Source organism: Capsella rubella, unplaced genomic scaffold (assembly GCF_000375325.1).
Source record: "Capsella rubella cultivar Monte Gargano unplaced genomic scaffold, Caprub1_0 scaffold_1, whole genome shotgun sequence".
NCBI lineage: Eukaryota > Viridiplantae > Streptophyta > Magnoliopsida > Brassicales > Brassicaceae > Capsella > Capsella rubella.
This window is the reverse complement of record NW_006238923.1, coordinates 14462125-14481519: the sequence shown is the minus strand read 5'-3', so window position 1 is coordinate 14481519 and position 19395 is coordinate 14462125. Positions and strand designations below refer to the sequence as shown.

At 36.6% G+C, this 19395-nt stretch overlaps 4 protein-coding genes across 5 annotated transcripts; 1 reads left to right on the top strand and 3 right to left on the bottom strand.

Annotated features, from left to right (window-relative positions):
* Positions 1–2887: 2887 nt before the first annotated feature.
* Positions 2888–7162, top strand: LOC17897699 (MLO-like protein 9). Its single transcript, XM_006303750.1, has 15 exons — positions 2888–3028; positions 3432–3489; positions 3571–3797; positions 3877–3993; positions 4323–4380; positions 4481–4569; positions 4658–4732; positions 4817–4905; positions 5140–5189; positions 5865–5905; positions 6000–6173; positions 6260–6295; positions 6742–6809; positions 6913–6973; positions 7067–7162. Exons 1-15 carry the CDS (start codon positions 2888–2890, stop codon positions 7160–7162), a joined length of 1380 nt encoding a protein of 459 aa, XP_006303812.1.
* A 701-nt stretch (positions 7163–7863) lies between these two features.
* LOC17898582 (protein PLASTID MOVEMENT IMPAIRED 1) lies at positions 7864–10677 on the bottom strand. Its single transcript, XM_006304595.2, has 2 exons — positions 8892–10677; positions 7864–8821 (listed from the first exon to the last, which is right to left on the bottom strand). Exons 1-2 carry the CDS (start codon positions 10575–10577, stop codon positions 7985–7987), a joined length of 2523 nt encoding a protein of 840 aa, XP_006304657.1. The 5' UTR covers positions 10578–10677; the 3' UTR covers positions 7864–7984.
* Positions 10678–10930: 253 nt separating this feature from the next.
* On the bottom strand, positions 10931–14771 carry LOC17898529 (glutamate receptor 3.3). Of its 2 annotated transcripts, none has more exons than XM_023789554.1 (8): positions 14672–14771; positions 14500–14540; positions 14067–14336; positions 12622–13982; positions 12255–12532; positions 12126–12157; positions 11619–12025; positions 10931–11543 (listed from the first exon to the last, which is right to left on the bottom strand). In XM_023789554.1, exons 1-8 carry the CDS (start codon positions 14674–14676, stop codon positions 11061–11063), a joined length of 2877 nt encoding a protein of 958 aa, XP_023645322.1. In that variant the 5' UTR covers positions 14677–14771; the 3' UTR covers positions 10931–11060. The 2 variants fall into 2 exon arrangements, with proteins under 2 accessions (XP_023645322.1, XP_006306244.2); XM_006306182.2 differs by having other exon boundaries at positions 14067–14333.
* A 1599-nt stretch (positions 14772–16370) lies between these two features.
* On the bottom strand, positions 16371–18827 carry LOC17897066 (protein canopy homolog 3). Its single transcript, XM_006304161.2, has 9 exons — positions 18700–18827; positions 18382–18408; positions 18138–18217; positions 17653–17725; positions 17495–17549; positions 17103–17154; positions 16963–16987; positions 16791–16882; positions 16371–16697 (listed from the first exon to the last, which is right to left on the bottom strand). Exons 1-9 carry the CDS (start codon positions 18793–18795, stop codon positions 16649–16651), a joined length of 549 nt encoding a protein of 182 aa, XP_006304223.2. The 5' UTR covers positions 18796–18827; the 3' UTR covers positions 16371–16648.
* Positions 18828–19395: the final 568 nt, after the last annotated feature.

The window sequence follows — 19395 nt, the reverse complement described above, 5'->3', positions numbered from 1 at the left end:
TTCTAGAGACGTCACAAAAGCTTCCCCACTTGTCATTTCCAAACTCTCCAAGTCCATTACCTCACCCACCGTATCTCCTAACTGGCCAGCCTCATTCATAGACCCGTGCACTACAGCCGGATTCTCCATAGTTCCCAGAGAAAGGGACGAAACCGCATCAGTCTCCACCATCATTTGTTCTTCTTGCACCGTGGAAATGGCCTCTTCTGGGTGCTGCACCTCTCCAGCTCCAACTAATTGAGCCTCGCCTGCTTCCACTGCCACCACGGCAGCTAACCCAGCCACCTCTTGCTCCTCCTCCGCAACCGTATCAACCACACTTGTCACCGTTTCTTGGAATAGAGCCTTCCGCACTTTCTTAGCTTGAGGATCCATCCCCTTCCTCTCATGTGGTTCCACAATGCCGATCTCTCCCGTTTCCTCATCAATCGCAGTTCTCCTGTGACCATTGAGAGCCGCATAACTGGTGTACCTCCGTGGTCTGTATGATGTCTCTCCTTGGTAAAAACCAGACCGGTTACGATGCTCCTGACGGTTACCGGCATTTCTCTGACCACCATCACCTCGGGTCTCCTCACCTCCCTCTCTACTCCTATTAGAATCCCGCAGTTTGCCGTCTTGATCCGCTCCACGTCTCTTGTCAGCTCCGACCGCACCTCTATAACTTTGACTCCTTCTATCCCCGTCATCCCGAGAGTATGGCGGAGGGCGCACAGAAACCTCATTAACAACCAATCCGTAGTGATCCTCATCATGGCACAGGCTGGAACAGAGGCGACAATATCCGAAGAGTCTTTCGTACCGGAGCGTGACCGAAAACTCGATACCCGACTCAATCTCCACATCGGTCTCGAAGCACAGAGGCTTGAAGCCGTCGATCGTCACTCGAACACGCCCCGCGTCAATATCAATAGCATGGACCTTCCCCAAATCTTCTCCGACACACCGAAACGTCGGATCTGCCCAACATTGGAGAGGCACGCCCAATACTCGTACCCAGAAAGTAATCTCCGAGGGATATGCTGGATCCACTGATGGTTGCCAACGAACCATCGACAGCATCCAATGATCGAAGTGAAACGGCTCCATCTTGAACACCTCCTCAATGTCTTCATCTCTCTCGAAATCGAATTGGAACCTCCCAAGACCGAGATCAACCCCCACGACCTTATCCTCAATCTGCCAGATGCGAGGGAGCATAAAGAGCAGAGTCTTCATGTCTTGTTTGCGTGGGTTCATGCATCGCCCGATGACGGTTTTGTCGTAACCAGCGATCAGAGCAGCATTGTCGAAAAAAGGAACCTTCACCTTCCGCTTCTGGCCCATCTCCACCTTCTTCCCCGAGGCACCGGTCTTCACCAACGAACTCTGCGACATGATAAGCAGCCGAAATTGAAAGCCAAACCCAAGATATAAAACCAGAAGAGGAAAAGAAAGATATGCGTTAAAGTTGTGAGGACTATAGAGGAACCGAACTCATCGTCGGGAGATCCCTAGAGTACCGCCGCCGTCATCGTCGCCTTGTAGAGAGAAAGTAGGCTTTTTTAATTTGCTCTGATTTCTCTTTAAACATGTTAAATAAACTGTTATCGTGATAAATTACATATTATATGTTAAATTAATGCTAATACCGTATGCACATGGTAAGATAGTTGTTATACAAATAAGTTTTATATTAACAAGATAAGTTCATATGCTAACTTATTCAATATTCGATAAATTTCAATTTATCAAATATTGCGGTTCTGAAGAACCTTCGTCTTGCTCCATAATCTCCGGCAGATCTTGCCACAGTCTTCAAGCAGCTCCAGAACCGCAACGGAGAAAGTTTAAGACACCATGGGACTTTTGGCCTCCACAACCCTCAATCAACACCTTTCCACACCCAACACCACCGGAAAAGAGATCGAAGCTACAGTAATGGCGCAGAGGAAAAGAGATAAAACCCAAACGGTGGTGAGTGAGGATACAATACATAGAAAAAAAAGATGAATAGTGAGAAGCACTCAGAATTTTAATGGAAAACGAAGAGACACGCCTGTAAATGAGGAGAGTTGTTGTTGCGACGATTGAAAACTAATTATCATCATCTATATTTACTTCTGGAGAACAAAATCAGAAGAAATTTTTTCTCTGTACAAATAATGAATCAATGAACTACTCTATAGCATAGGTATTGGGAGAGAAATATCAGTAAAAAAAGAGCTAAATAAGATATTATTAGGAATGGATATTGAGTTTTTTATTATCTGAACCCCTGCATTATAGTTTCCCTTTAAAAATCAAATAACTTATACTCTTTAAATCTACTAGGTATTTGTTCTTTATACTCTTTATATTTTTAAAATAACACTATATTTTTAAAATAGAATCTATTGGAAATGTACATATTATATAATCATTTACAAAATTCATCTTAAACTTGAAATTCACTATTTCTTTTATGTCAAATTTGAAACAGACCGCGCTTAGCGCGGAAAATCTTTTAGTGATATATAATCAGTTTGCTAACATTCCATTTGTTTTTGCTCTAAATTTCCTCCACCAAGTATTCCGTACTCAGTTCCTCTCCATACATACATTCCCATTTAAATAATGTGGAAGCCTCTAAAATAGGAAAGAAAACAAAAGAAAAAAAAAGCATAAACTTAATTTATAAAAATAAAAATTTATTAGAAAAAACAGAAACTCACCGGATTTATCTACACTTTTTCTACTATTTTCGCATGCACGTCAATGGCAATATCATCCTCTTCCTTTTCATTTTCTCTATCCCTTTTGACTTCATTTTCATTGTCTCATCTCTAATGACATTGGATTTATGTTAGTAAAATCATAGTAACAAAAAAAAAATATCAAAAAAAGTTCATCATCACAGTTTTAAGATATGGCTGGAGGAGGTGGTGGTGGAGGAGGTGAAGGTCCAAGACAACTAGATCAGACCCCGACTTGGGCCGTTTCTACAGTTTGTGGTGTGATCATCTTGATCTCCATTATTTTGGAACTCATAATTCACAAAGTGGGCGAGGTCATTTCCTACACAACTAATACCTTACGTATATGGTTTTTTTTTTGTCGTTATTACTTTTTTTTATAACACTCAGGCTCTGATTGGTTACGACTGTGGCTTTGGATTTTTTGTTGTAGATTTTGAGCTGTAGAATTTTGAGCTGTCGCTGTAGATTTTATTGATGTAGTTCTTTTTTGCTGTAGAAATTTTTTTTGGAAAGTTGTAAATTATTGTCTTTAGAAAAATGAACTTTCTACGGCCAAAAAACTAAATTAAGGAAGTATTTTGGCTGTGAGAAAAAAAAAAAATAATCCAAAACATCTAAAGCTTGATTTGATCCATTTATATCCTTAGGAATTTCTTTTTACTTTGTAAAGTTTCTAAAGAACTTGCTAATTAAGGCCTTAATTCCATCTTGTAGGTATTCGAACGAAGGAAGAAGAAAGCTTTGTTTGAAGCTCTTGAGAAGATAAAAAATGGTATCGAATAGAAATTAGTCTTTTTTTTGAAGGAATATTGTTTGGTTCCTATCTAACTCAAAATCATGTCACTTATTGTAGAGCTTATGGTATTGGGATTTATTTCTCTGCTTCTAACGTTTGGTCAAAACTACATTGCGAGCATATGTGTTCCATCAAGCTACGGCCATGCCATGTCATTTTGTGGTCCATATGATGGACCTAGTGATGATAATGATAAAAAGCTCAAAAAAACGGATCACGCAATGCGTATTCTCTCCGTTCAACGTCGTTCTTTGGCCGATGCTCCACCAGTGAATTGCAAGAAAGTAATAATTATAACTACAATTTTTCAGCATAAATTTGATGTAGTTTTAATCTAAAATTATTTGTTTTTCATTGTTACAGGGATATGTCGCGCTTATATCGCTAAATGCATTACATCAAGTGCATATATTCATATTCTTCTTGGCCGTGTTTCATGTGATATATAGTGCTATAACCATGATGCTTGGAAGGGCAAAGGTATATGTCTAAAGTTTTTACATTGTATCTCTTGATGATCATTAATTTTAAGGTTTTGTGCAAATAAACAATTCAAGTCGTTCCATTTTGCAACTCTACCCTCCATATCCAAAAAATACAAAACAATCATACTAAGTCAAGAATAACGTGCATTACAACCCTTACACATATTTTTTACATGTTTTTATGGTTAAATACATTTACTTTTGAAATTTTTAACTGTAGATTTGAACTTCTCGTCATGAAGGTGTCAATTTGATATGTGTTTCTTTTGACTTGGTAGGATTGCCTTGCATTTAACTAAAACAATTCTTTTTCCGTAAACACAGATTCGTGGTTGGAAAGTATGGGAGCAAGAGATCATCCATGAACAAGAAATGATGAATGGTACTAGATTAAACTTGATTATTAGATGATATATACATCCACACAAAACAAAACCTAAGTCGAAGTTTTTACTTGGTTTTATTGATGACTTTTTATACAGATCCATCAAGATTTAGACTCACACATGAGACATCATTTGTCCGAGAACATGTCAATTCTTGGGCTAGCAATAAATTCTTTTTCTACGTTGTACGATTTTCTTGAATTTTAAGTGTTGTTATTCTTGATAAATAGGATATATTCTCTCTAGCTATTCTCATACTTTTATTTTTTTCAGATGTGTTTCTTCCGTCAAATACTTAGATCAGTGAGAAAGTCTGATTACTTGACAATGCGACATGGATTCATAAGTGTGAGTGCATTGATATTATATACATTACTTCTCCATAGCTATCAAATTCTTATTGTTCTAATTTCCAAAAATCTATGTGTTTAGGTTCATCTGGCACCTGGTATGAAGTTTGACTTTCAAAAGTACATCAAAAGATCGTTAGAAGACGACTTCAAGGTGGTTGTAGGAATAAGGTAACTCATTATACTAGTAAAAAAAAAACTTATAGCTACTTGGCAGTCGCGAAATTTCGTGGTTATAAGGTGATTTATTAAAAGAAAACCATGCATTATTTAAACTATGACGCTATAGCCACGAATATTTAGGCACAACGAATATTCAAATAGCATAGGGATTGTTTTTACTAGTATCGTTTTATACATTTTATGTCTATATTATCTAATGCAATCTACCATTCAATATGACAGACCCGAGCTATGGGCCTTTGTAATGTTCTTCTTACTCTTCGATGTTCACGGTTAGTTTTTCCTATATCGTTTTCGTACATTATACAAATATCTTATCTTTCGTTTCTAACATAGAGGGATCGATTGGTAACCACTGTTACTTTTAGCTGTAAAAACTTTGAGTTTAAAATTTTAGTTGCAGAGAATTTGGCTATATAAACTTTGACTGTATAAACTTTAACTGTTAAAATTTGATTGGTAACAAATAACTTCAAAAAATTGTAGTTATTATTATTATTCTTATATATTAATTCCTAAAATTAAAATATAGAAAATATTTATTATTGAAATGGATCTTAAAAGAAAAATAAAAAAATGTGAATTATCAATTCATAAAAACAAAATTTATAAAATTTATTAATTGATAAAAATAAAATATATAAAATATTTATATAAATTTGTGTAGAAATTTTAAATATAAAAAGGGGAAAAATAAAGTTTTTAGATTTGGGTAGTGGCTTTGAGACTTCAGAAAAAATAAAAGCCGTGTTTTTGACACTTCAGAAAATAGAAAAACAAAGAAGAAAAAATAGAAGTGGCTTTTAATACTTAAAAAAAAAATCCAAAAATATTTAATTGGCAAATAAAATACTGTAAAGGGCTTAAATATTTCTACAGCCTTAAAAGTCACGTACCAATCGCCCAGAAACTAATACATTTTTTTCTCTTCTTATGAAACTTAATAGGATGGTATATCACTGCTGTAATCACCATGATTCCTCCTCTAGTAAGTGATTAGTTTAACTACTATATATATATATAAGACGCTCGTTCTTATACTTCAAAACAAGAAGAGCAAACTAATTGTGGTTGGTTTGAAGTTAACACTAGCCATAGGAACAAAGCTTCAAGCCATTATATCGTACATGGCACTAGAGATTCAAGAGAGACATGCAGTAATTCAAGGGATGCCAGTAGTTAATGTCTCCGACCAACATTTTTGGTTTGGCAAACCAGCTTTAGTCCTTCATATGATCCACTTTGTTCTGTTTCAGGTAAATTTTGGTATATAATTGAATGTTGATATATATGATGTTTTAGTATGGATACTAATTCTTTATTTGTTTATTAAATTTTTCAGAATGCTTTTGAGATTACTTACTTCATTTGGATTTGGGTAAACTTTTCTTCTAGTTTTACATTATGTTGCTATTTATTTAAGGAAATTCTCTTAAATACCACAAAAATGGGTATTTTTCCAAAACTACCATTATAAATTTTATTTACCAAAAATACCACTAAATTATATTTTTTCCAAAAATATCACAAAACTAAAACTTAAATTTTTAACATTCAAAACTAATTTCTAAATCCTGAACACTACACCCTACCCCTAAAAACTATACCCTAAATGTAAATAATATAAATAGTCAACCCAAACATAAAAAACAATAATTCTACATCTTCAAAATTCAAATTTTTATGTTTATAGTATTTTTGGAAAATAAAAATTTTGTAGTATTTTTGGAAAAAAAACTTAAAACATGCTATCTAAGGAAATTTCTCTTTATTTAAATTATAGAAACTTTTTTTAAAATAATGAGTTAATGATTGTTTTTGCAGTACGAGTTTGGGTTAAGGTCATGTTTTCATCACCATTTTGGCCTTATCATCATCCGTGTGTGTCTAGGGTGAGTAATATATATATATATATATATATGTTCATAAAAAAAAAAAAAATCCTTTAAATTTTTTTGAGTTTGTGACAATTGAACTAATGGTATTGAATTTTAGGGTGGGAGTGCAATTTCTATGCAGCTATATCACATTGCCTCTTTATGCCCTTGTCACTCAAGTATATATGCAACATTCCTTTTTTTTTTTTTTCTTTCAAATTCTATATCCTCCATAGAATAGTTTTCTCATCATGCATACACTTTATTTATAGATGGGAACTATAATGAAGCGATCAGTATTTGATGAACAAACATCAAAAGCATTAGAACAATGGCATAAGAAGGCGAGGAAAAAGAATGAAAAGTGAGAATCTATACACTTGTTTTTTTTTTTTTTTTGGAAACATAGGCTTTAGCTATGTAATCATTTGTTTAATACTTACATGGTTTAGTTTTCTATGTTTTGACCATGTCCTATATTTTGATAAATTTGTACAAACTAGTTTTAGTAAGGTAGAATTTTTTATGCATTTGTAATCCTTACATGGTTTAATATCTTGGCGTTTGGGAGAGGTTCGGTTCGGTTATTTCGGGTATAAGAATTTTGGTTCGGTTCTGAATATTTTTAATTATGTTCCGGATACCCAAAATATTGGAAATGTTTTTTAAATAGGTAAAATTTGCAACAAAAAAAAAATTGATTGCATTTGACAAAAATATTTAAGAATTTTGGGATATTTTTTTTTGTTATTTTGAGTACTATATTTTGGTTATTTTATATTAAAATAATTGATATTTTCGTGTTTATAATTGTAATTTTTGGTAACTGGGTTAATCAATTCTAAATATATAATTATATATTGAAAAATTTGGATATCCATTTGGTTTTTTGGTTCGGTTCCGGTTTTTCGAGTATATGAGTCCAGAATACATTCGGATATGTTGCCCATTCGGGTTTGGTTCGGTTCCTCTTTTTTAATTTAATTCCGGTTAAGTACTTTGATTCATGTTCTTTTGATACCTGGTTTTGAATGAAGGAAAAAAAAAATTCTTATATTAAATTCAAAAATTTTGGTAAAACACATTTTACTATTGTTTGTTGCAGGTACAATTCGAAACTCTTAAATAATATACAAAACATAGATAATTAAACAAAATGCATCTTTTGTATAATATGAATATCTCCAAGATCAGCTATGCAATTTCACATCCGGGTTCCTTATGGATTTGAGCCACATATCTGCCATAACTCTAGATGACAAGCTCCACAACATTTCCTCCTTCTCCTTCTTCTTTACATCAGTCTTCTTCTTCCCTTTCTTCCCCATTCCGTGTTCCACAAGCCATTGCGCCGCGGTGAGCCTCCGCTTCTCCGTTGCATCTCTCTTTACTCCTCCAATGTGCAAACTTCCCACTTTTAACCCTTTCTCTTCCTCCTCTTCCGCTTGCACTACTACCACCACTGTCCCTCCTACCGCCTCGTATCTCCTTGTCGGGTCTCGGAGCTGTACTGTCGCCAAAACCGTTAGCGATTTCTGCTTCCGGTTCTCCTTTTGCCACTCGTCGAGCGGAATGGTCGATTCGAGTGGATTCTTCTGACCTTTGGCAGCTGATACTTCGAAAGGAGCATCATCCTCCACCATGTCAGCTTGGATTTTTAGTCCTTCAATTACCATTTCCTCTAGTTTCTGTAAAGAGGCTGCTAAAACCTCCTCTGCCGACGCCAATGGATTCTCCTCCACGTTCCAAATTCCGGTTAATATTCTCTCCCTTCTTCCGCTGCTCATTGCATTAGCTAGCGTTTTAACGGCTGCAACAGTCCGCGCTGCGCTCGTGTTCGCTCTCTCTTTGTTCCTTCCTTGTATAATCGCTGATGCTATTCCTTCAAAAGCCACTTGCTCACCTGTTTTCCCCATTAGCTCGTCTATCGCCATAAGCGAAGATATTTTCGACTCTAGTTCCTCACCCAAACCGGCCATTCGGTGAAAGAGTTCGAATCCAGTCGCTGATCCAGCTTCTGGTAGAACCTGTTATAGAGATTTCAGATTCTTGTTCTGTAGGTTTCTATTTTATGAAAATATTAATCCATGTCCTTACCACAATCTGTTTAGAGATTTGCATAACAAGCTTAGGAGTGTCTTTCTTCATGACGACCGTGTCGAAAGGGTTCATAGAAACCAAGTAACCACCATCTCTTGTTTGAACAACACAACCAATACCTTTCCCAAGATCCGAGAGATAATTCTCAGATTCATCTTCTACGGATTCGCCAGACCGCAGTTCGGATATGTCCATTTTGTGCTGGTAGAATTTAAGCTTTTCGCTTTCTTCATCCTCAAGCAACTGAAGAAACTCTTTTGTCACAGTTTGTTCCTCTTCATCTAGCCTTTGTGACTCTGTTTCACCATCCCCTCCATCACTCTCGTCTTTCATCATTGACTCAAGCGCTTTGATCTGTTTCGCAATCGAATCAAGCTCGGTTAGTCGCATTATATGCCGAGGATCATCAACATTAACATGTTGTTCCTTCGTCTCCACAGATCTTTCACCAATAGTTCCATCAGATTTCTCAGTTTCCATGTCATCATCAAACTCAACTCCTTTGTCCACAACTTCAAAATCAGGTTCCTCCTGCTCATCTTCAGCTCTCTGTTCAGGTTCCTCTGTTTTCTTAACCGGCTTCTCCTCGGGTTTCTCCTCAGGCTCATCAAGATTCAAATGCTCCATCCCTTGAACATCAGATCCTGGCTCCACGCCACTCACGGGTGTCCAAGCCTCGCTCCGGCTTGTCATCTTCGGGCTGGGAACACTAAACGAAGTCTTCGATTGCTTCCGCCCGAAGGAACCAGAAAAATTCTTAGGTTTACTGCTAGGTTTTATCCCAAATTCACCTTGTTTACTATAAATCCCAGCTCCACCATCTTTCTCCATAATCTGAAACCCTAACTTAAGTACCAATTCACCTCCCTTAGCTTTCCCTGAAAGCCCCCAACACATATCCCATTGCCTAACCCTAGCTCCTTCGTAACTCATCTTCTCCACCGACTCTTGAATCAACTCACTCAAATCCACAACGTGTCTTCCAAACTCAAGTTCCTTGGCATCCACGGCAAAGAGATAAATCAAAAACGGACGAGCCTCAAACTTCGCCGGACCACCTTTCCCATTCGCTGGCGAGTAGTAAACATGGCACTTGATGAACAACGTCTCTTCAAAATCAGCAGAACCTTGAGAAACCCTACACGGCATAGTCTGAACAGCACCATCTTTTGTTTCCTTCTTCCTCACGCAAACCCCTAACCGAAGACCGTTCATCGATGCTGGAAGATTCTGCGCCGCTACGACCTCTACTGACAACAAACAACTCAACTTTTGCATACCAATCCGAACCAGCCCTCGAATCGGCTTCCAATTCCATATCCCTTTCTTCTCTTCCTTTGTACTAAACCCTGATGACGACTCCTCTGTTTTCTTAACACTCTTATTGTTGTTAATCACATTCTCTTCCTCTTCTACCTCAAGCTTCGGTCTAGACCTCCACGGAGACAGCGACAAACGCCGAGCCCGGGGCTTCGATACCGTGAGATCCTCAACTCTTGCTGTACTCACATCATCAGCAGAGGTAACAAGAGAAGGAACAGAACTGCGTGGTAAAGCAAGAGAGTTGGTTCTCCTGTTACCAACTGAAACCTGAGGTTTCTGGTAAAGGTTTTCACTTAACGCTTCAAGTTCCGCGAGAAGCTGCGTGTTCGAACTCCGGCTACCGGAATATTCTCCTGCCATCAAGAAGAAGAAGAAGAAGAGAAGCTGTTTGTTTTCTCGGTCCCCAGAAGAAAGATAAGGAAGATGAGGGTTTAGTTGAGGTTTGTGTGGTTATAATTATTGATAGGTTTCACTGTTTTGTCTGAAATGGAAAAATATATTTATTATTTGGTGTAAGGGATTGGATGAGGATTTAGAATGTCGTGGCCTTCTCTCAAATCTGAAAGAGACAACAACCTTATGGTCCCAATATATTTAATGTCACGGTAAGGTTTCGTTCAACGTTTCTGAATCGTTAGTCTTAGCTAACTCTTTAAGCTAGTTGTGTGGTTGTTAAGAGTTTGTGACATGTAAATACTATATACTATAATAAATGTCACCAAACATTAAATTTTTTCATGTAGACACTTCTTGTCTAAGATCAAGATTTAGATACAGTTTGAAACTATAATCAGTTTTAAAAAGAATATTGTAGATGTCTCTATAAGAGTGTAACTACATTTTTTAATCTAGTGGGTTTACTGAATTGAAGCTTCGTTCTCTGTCGAAGCCTCGTGATCGTGTCGATCCTGAAGTATCGTTTACTGATCCGTCGATCTTTCTTTTCTTGCTTACGGATTTGGAAACGTCTTCTTTCTCATCCATGAGGGACAAGAATCGTTGTAGACGAGTGGAGCGTATAGAGGAAGAGTCATGACTTTGCTGCTGGTCTCTCGCGATGGCATCGTCGTTTGGCTTTTTATAGAGCTGGCGTAAGATTTGAATAAAGTAGAGGAGGAGAGCGAAGATGCACGCAACTCCACATATGAGAAACAGTCCCCAGAAGCTTTTTAGATGAAGTCTGTCTGATTCGAGCTCCGCGTTCTCTAGAGTGCATGCGTTCTTCATTAACCATTTGTCGTGGATCCTCTGCAAATCTCCGTTCTCTGCCAGCTCCAAGATCGCTGTTGATAGATCTATCGCTAAAGGAGAGTCTCTTGGAAATGCCTATGTTACATGAAATGAGCATAAGAAACAAAAAAACATTTCAGACCAAATGGTAAAGTATATCTTTGTACTTACAAAACCCCAGCCGCTTTTAGTGAACTCTTGACCGACGATCCTATAGGCGCAGTTGCTGGAGAGGAAGAGTTCGACATAAGGACGCTCATCAACAATAGCGGCAACGCCTCCTTTGTTTGGTCCATCTTTTAAAGCCTTGGCATAGGCATCAGGTGTTCCAAGTGGAACAAGCCGTGACTCTGATATGTTGAGTTCATTCCGCAAATAACTCTCTGCAAATGAACCCACCTGAAACCCGATTTTATCATCCCTTTCTCTAAGGCTTTCAATACCCTTGATGGGTGAAGAGAGCTGCTGAACTGTTAGAATCGACGTGAGACTAGCCGTGTAGCTCGAGTTGATTATAAGTACAACGAATAGCCATATGATCAGAACCAACCGTCCAAGTGTACTAACTGTGTTCTCTCCTGCCAAAAACAAGGGAAAGACTCGTGTTAGCCAAAAGCCAGCAATCACCAGTGACCCAGTGCCACAATAAGTTTACTTTTCATGTTTCTTTTCACGTACTATGCGCGAAAAACATGGTCGAGAAGCTAAACCTGCATATATCAAACAAACGATAAATTATTCGACCTCTAACAAGTTAAGTAGGAGTTGTTCTTTCTATGCTACTCCTTGGAAATATAGTAAACTGACCAAAGAATTGTGACGCATTGTCTCTTCGGCGGGCCTCTGAATTCATCGTTAGTCCTATGCTCCAAGATCCAAACAACAATGCCGACAAAGAGAAAGCAGCAACCCGTGACCGCCCACATAAGTCGATTGAAAGGTCTAAGAAAAGCCCAAGCTCCTGAATTCAGTTTCTTAAAGGGAGCAACAACAACTAGTCCAGATGCTGCATACGGTTGTGTAAAATCTACAATCTTTGTCCGGTTTGTTACAATGGCAATATCACCAACTACTCCATCAAAATTCTGTAGTAAGGAGAAATAATAATAAGAAAAAAAAAATCATGAATTTAAAACAACTTTCATTAGAAAGAATTTATATAATAGGTACTCACACCAGATGTTATCATCTCAATCATATGCGTGTAGCTCGGATTCTCCTTTCCGTCTCCATAAGGAACAAACTTGAAAGGGACTGCGTATGGTAAGAGGTTCACAGCAGCTGTGAAGACATCAATGCAGAACCCTTTGAACAAATTCTCCGTTCCACGAATCTGTGAGACAAACTCCTTGTAACTAACGCGACGAGGCACGCCTATCCTGAGCTCTTTCCCATTGTTAGAGAAAACCCATCCGCGAGGTTTTGTAAATGTTTCTCCTGGCCAAATCACATGCCTTAGTTTCGGACTTGATGTACCACCAACAGACATATTTGGTCGACCCTTTGTGTAGAATGACTCAGGTGATACTGTTGATAAACCAGAATGATTTGACCAGTAGCCTATTTGACGAACACCGGTTCCCGCTACATTGATAATATCATAAGCTGGACGTGTCCGAGACCTTTCTTGAGTGAACTGAAGCTGTCCTGATAAACCAACCATATGCGTTGTAAGGATTGCTTTAAGCAGAGTTTCTCCACTATCAAAGACAGTCATGGCCTCAAGGTTGAGATTTCCGCTTTTTCCCAAGGTATTAAGCATCGAGTGATTAGAAAACGATATATTCCCACCGTCTTTAAAGAACTTATCTAAAGCACGCGCTAACAACATAACCGAATCATAAGCATAAAGAGCATACGTATTAAGAGCCAAAGATGAACCAGAATCTTTACGCCACCTCTTAAAAAACTCGCGTTTTAAACTCGAATCAGGCGTATGCGGACGCAAAACAAGAACACCTTGAATAGTATCCAGCCGTTCAGAAGGCAGCGGAGACGAAGAATCAAGCGTCGTAGATAACCAATCCGTAGCAATCCAAACATACCCATTTCCCATCATTCCAAGATACTTAGCCTCTTTAAAAACCGCGAAACCCAATTCCGAATACACATGTATCACAATGATCCTAGGCTGAAGCAACATAATCTTGATAAGCATGTTCATAATCTCATTCTTATTCACAGCCGTATCCGGATGCAAACCAGCTTTATAAGTGATTCTTAACCGCCTACTCGCAAGCTTATCGTTAAGCGCAGCGACACCGTTCCTTCCGAAATCATCGTCCACAAACACAGCAATCACTTCTTTCCAACCATAAAAATCAACAATTGAAGCAATAGCGTCCATTTGATACAAATCACTCTGAGTTGTCCTGATAAAATACGGAAACTGTAACGGCGACATTACAGGATCCGTTACAGCAAACGATAGAAGAGGTACACGAAGTTCATTAGCCATGTGAGATATCATATGAGCAACAACAGAACATTGTGGTCCTATAATCCCAACTATATCTTTCTCCATAAACCTCAATGCTACAAACAACAAACAAACAAACAAACTCAAAATTTGACAACATCCAAAAACATTAACCAAAGTAGTGTCAATGGTGTTATTACCTTCAACCATGCCCATGAAACCACTGCAGTTAGAGTTCTGCATCGAGACAGAGAACTTAGTTCCTGTAAGAATGTTAGGATTTGAGTTGACATCTTTGACTGCTTCCTCAATAGCAATCTTAGCAACTTTGCCAATCGCTGAATTGAAACTGAAGATAGAACCGATTTTGACAACTTCTGGTTTCCCAGAATACCCTTTTCCTAAAAGCAAAGACAAGAACAACAACAACAACAAAACCCATAGTTGTTGTTCTTGCTGCTTCATCTCTGCTGACAAAGACATGGTAAGAATTTAAAGTTTGTACCTTTATAAGTTATCAAAAAAAGGGTTTTAATAAAAATTGGACCAATCAGATGATTGATTAGTGTTGATTTCAGTAGGACCAAAGCAATACATAAAAAACCCAGAAATGGTAAGAGTTAAAGTTTGTACCTTTATGTATATTTTTGTGGCTTATGAAGCTGCTTCTGCAACTACCCAATGAAAAGAAGAAGAAACAGATATGAATATTGAGGAAGAGAGAGAGAGAGAAGGATTGGAGAAGAAAGAGGAAAGAACAAAGTGAAGGAATCAGATTCGCTGATGAATTGAGATTAATCCTAACCTCATATTCTTCTCTCAGACAAGTGAGGAAAGAGGATGACACATTCTCACGTGTCTCTTCTCTTTTGCTTCTGTGTTTTTTTTTTGTATTTTTTTTTGTATTTTTTCTTCACTTTGTTTTGGATTGAAAAGAGAAACCTTTCAATCTTTTTTACACTTTATTTTCTTGGGGGTAGGAGAAAATAATAATAATATAGTAAGAACATTTAGACTCATGATAAATGAGTTTTTTGTTTTTTTCTTTAAAATTGTTGGTTGACAAGGAGGAGTTGTTAACTAAATGTGGTCCATTGTGAGTATATATGTATTTCCCTAATGATTAGGATTGAGCACTAATATTTAGAGTTTTTGAGTATGATAAAGAGTATATTCTATTTATGGTAATTCAGAAAACTTAAATGTATAATTTTGTGGTTTAGGGCATGATTGGTTTTAGCGGTAGATTCTTAAATTTAGCTGTAGATTTTAAGTTATAGGTGTTTGGTTGTAGATGTTTATTGCTATAGTATTTTGGTTGTAAAATTTAAAATTTTGAAAAGGTTAAAATTGTGTGTGTTAAAAAAAGTGCTTTTTACGATTCATCTGGGATGAAGATATCATGCTCACTCTTTCCTCTTTGTCTATTATTCCTTCTTGTTTCACAAAGAATTGTCACTTTGACACATTTCATACAATTTAAGAAAATATCATATATTTTACAAAAAAAAAAGAAAATATCATATATATATATATATATATATATCCCTATTTAATAAGTATTTAATGGTTTAATTAGTTTTAAAACTAAGGTTAAAATTAGAAAATTTAGTGTAAACATATATTGGAAATATAAATTATACTTTTTATGAAACAAAAATAAAATTCTAAAATGAGACATTTTATGAAACAGAAGAAATATTATTTTTTAATATTGTTGAATTTTTTATTGAGAAACAACCGATGGAGATGCTCTTATAAGATTTATGTTATAAAATTTATGAAAAGTGGTAGAAAATTGATGGTTAGACATCAACTGATGTATTATCTTTGGTGGTATGAATAGTATATATAACATGATCAATATTTACATAAAGAGTATTTTTCAGTTTTAAATTAGTTCTCGTTTCAGTTTTAAATTAGTTCTCCTTTCACCTTTTTTCACCGAAAGCCATCTATTGGCTAGGGAGATTGCTTGTAGTGTTACTCGTGACGGAAGGTTGACGTCATATATGGCTATGGAAGGACCATCTTGGTTACACGACCGCATCGATCGGGATAGAAGTCGTGGTTTTTAATTTAAGTTTTTAATTCTTTGCCTTGTTTTATCATATCTCATTGTTGTATTGAACTATTTCTTCTTTTTAATCAAATCATTCAGCGTTAAAAAAAAAAAAACAACTAAATTTTTTTATTTTATCCTTTCTTAATATATTTTCTAGTTTTTTAATTGGTCAAGAAATTAAAACAGCAAGGGTAAAATTGGTATTTTTTTATCAAACGACAACTGTTATGAAACAAAATTAGAACAAACAACTAAAAAAAACGGAGTGTGTATTTACACTGGTTTTAATTGGTCCAAATCTGAACACTTGGCTTTATGTATAATTTATGTTTGTTCATCTGACGAGCCTGGTCAACACAGATAATTATGTCACTTCGAAGTGGTAAATACTTTGTTAAGTTAAGCTCTATATAAACCATTGTAAAGTCACCAAATTAAGTAATGAGAAAATTAGTCTTTTTGACAAGTTTTATCTAGTTGAGTTGATCTAGTAAGCGGGTTCGACTACAAGAATTCGAATGAGATCGCAACACTACAATGGTCAGAAAACATGGGGACGACAAAAGACACAGAGACCCAATTATCGACCGAACATAAGATATGAAAAGGTGTTTTGAGGTACGTATGAGTTGTACATAGATGTGTCTAAAACATGGCTATCAAAATGAGACCTTCGCTTGATGGGAAGTAAGTGGTTGAGCTTTTCACTGGATTCAGCTATAATTCGTCTGCATCGTCGTCCTCCTCATCCTCTGAGTCTGTTTCACTGAATTCAGAAAACCAAAATGCAGAACCATATCAGATCTCTCATCATGGTTTTGAGGCAGAACAATGTAAGAAGAAACATCATTGTGCTAACCTCGATTTGCTGCAGTGGTTACTTAAATTTTGACACAGAACCTTGCGGACTTCTCCAGCCTTTAGGGAGCCATTCTTTATTACCTCACCGAGCTGCAATTTCTCATCAACATCAAGTATATATGATCAACCTCGTAACTACCAGTTAAGAGAAAGGCTACCCGCAAGTTTACCTCATCTTCAGTTTCTTCCAGCAATCTGTGATAAGAAATCACATGTATAGATTTTAGAACGAGTTTGATGAATCTTAAGCTGAAACACGATACTTAGACGACCCATATAGTGGACCTGAGGAGGTTCTTGTTTGTCTTACCTTCCACAATAAGTTGAAATGTCATTGGCATGCGCTTTAGCTTCCTGTTTATCTATATGACAACATAACAAACACGGAAATTTTAACAAGAGATGAGGATTTCACAGCTATGATACTTATTCCTAAATTTCAATCATCACGAAAGCGTTCTCACTGTTGCTCAATAGAAGTTTTGAACAGATAAAGCGGACAGCAGATCCAATGACAGTGTCTTCTAGTAGAAAACTGGATAGACTACATGACAACATTGTTACCTATAAGAGTCGTCTAAGCTTACTTTATCAAATTACATAAAGTAGTGAGGCAGCTAGAACAGGCCTACAGCTAGATAAGTGATCAACAATTGCAAATATGTCACAGAGCTCAAATTTTGAAAGGAAAGTAAACATTACTTGTTAGACTGTCAAAATTTCCCACTTTCACCCATTGACTGTTCTTAGATTCCACCTGCACAAGTGTGGCAATAAGAATCTTATTGGTCTATGTACAATGATCAAGAGATGTTACACCTTAAAATTCACAAGGATGTTGCTACGAAAACTTAGCTTACCTTTTGTAGAGTATAATCCTGCATTCTATCACAAAGCCCATCCAACAAATCTACCACTCTCAGGTCGCTTATTCTATTTGAATTCAAAAGAAAGAAGAGAAATTACAGGATCATTCACCGTGACAAAAATGCCTAAAACAGCAACATAATACAATTGTTGAGGAAATCATAGTGAATCTGTATCAATTGTCATTTAACATCAATTTAAAGACAGTCTTATAAGTGTCCAACTATTAGATTGTTTGCCTTTCGTCACAGCTCCTAAATACAACTCAAACTTCTACTTGTAATAAAGATCACTATTACAAATCACGTAATCATGCAAACGCAGATAAAATGAACTCAATTAGTTCAGCTCACCCTATCCATGTGTCCAGTCCACCATACTCATTTTCAGGATTTACACATAGAAACAAAGAATACACTGATCAAAGCTGGCATAGGTTCTTTTCTAGATAAACCACAATGAGGCTACAATGTAGTACCTGTAATCAATAACCTTCCCTTCACGCTGACCTTTAGAGTTTAGCCGGTTTCTCATATCAAGATGGTTTCTTGGTTTTTCCTATTCAAAAGATAACAATATCAAGTTACTTAAATACTTTCTTGTACTCATCGCGACAGCAAGAACGAGAAGATAAATGTTAACTTAAAGCATTGAAACATAAGCAAGAAAGCTTTGTTAATGCTATAATACAAAAATTACAAATATCAAAGATGTTCTAATACCTTTAAAAGCTGTAACTCTAACTCCTCCTGTAAAACATCAAGCACCCATTTTAGTATTAAGGAAGATCTTAACTCATTCTCAAAATCACTAAGTCTTTTTATCATATAGCAAATCCCCTAGAATCAAAGACTTGACATTTTTTAGACAGAACCAAGTTTCCCTATTGCAAATTCCAATGACACATTTGGTTTACAACATTTTCATCGAAGATCTCACTAACATTACCATGAAATCGATTCACTATTACATTAAAAAATCAGTCCTTTAGGTTGAAATCGTTGTATAATACGAATTCAAAGACAGGGGTTCCGACGTACCGCGACGGCGTTACAGGCGGCGCATTTGTCATCGACGGAGGCTCCGAGTGAAACAATCGCGATAATCACGGCGGTGAAGAGCATCAGCTTCCCCATTCTTATTTCCCGATCTGTCTCTCTCTCTCTCTTTTTCTGGGCAAAGGAGATTTTTGAATATGTAAAAAGACACGTCATCAATTTGTTACGTTGCTATGAACCAATGAAATCGAATGTTTTAGCCACGTCAGATACTTCTCTAGAAAATAATTTAGCCACGTCGGATAAAGCTGTTTTTTGGTAGTCTTGGGAGTTTTGGAGGACTTTTCATTTTTTTTTGTAGCCACTAGATTTACCAGATCGGCTTTCGGGTCGATTTGGCTCGGATTTTTCATAGTTCCCGAATTTATATAAAAGACGATAAAATAAAGTTAAATTTAAGTTGAAATCCAAATTATATGTTACATTGCAGTTTTAATTTTTTATGTAGATTTGGATTATACAATTCGAATTTCGAATTATCTAGGTTCCTATACTATAATCGAAGAACTTGACAAATAGAGCACGGCACAGTAAATTAGACAACCATTGTATCATCTCGATAGAATTAGGCGTATGGTAAATTCAAAAAGTTATGTCCGAAATTATTTTGGAATATTCGACGACAAGAAAAAAGTCTGAATCAAACCGAATATAACTCGGTACGGCTTTTTGGCTATG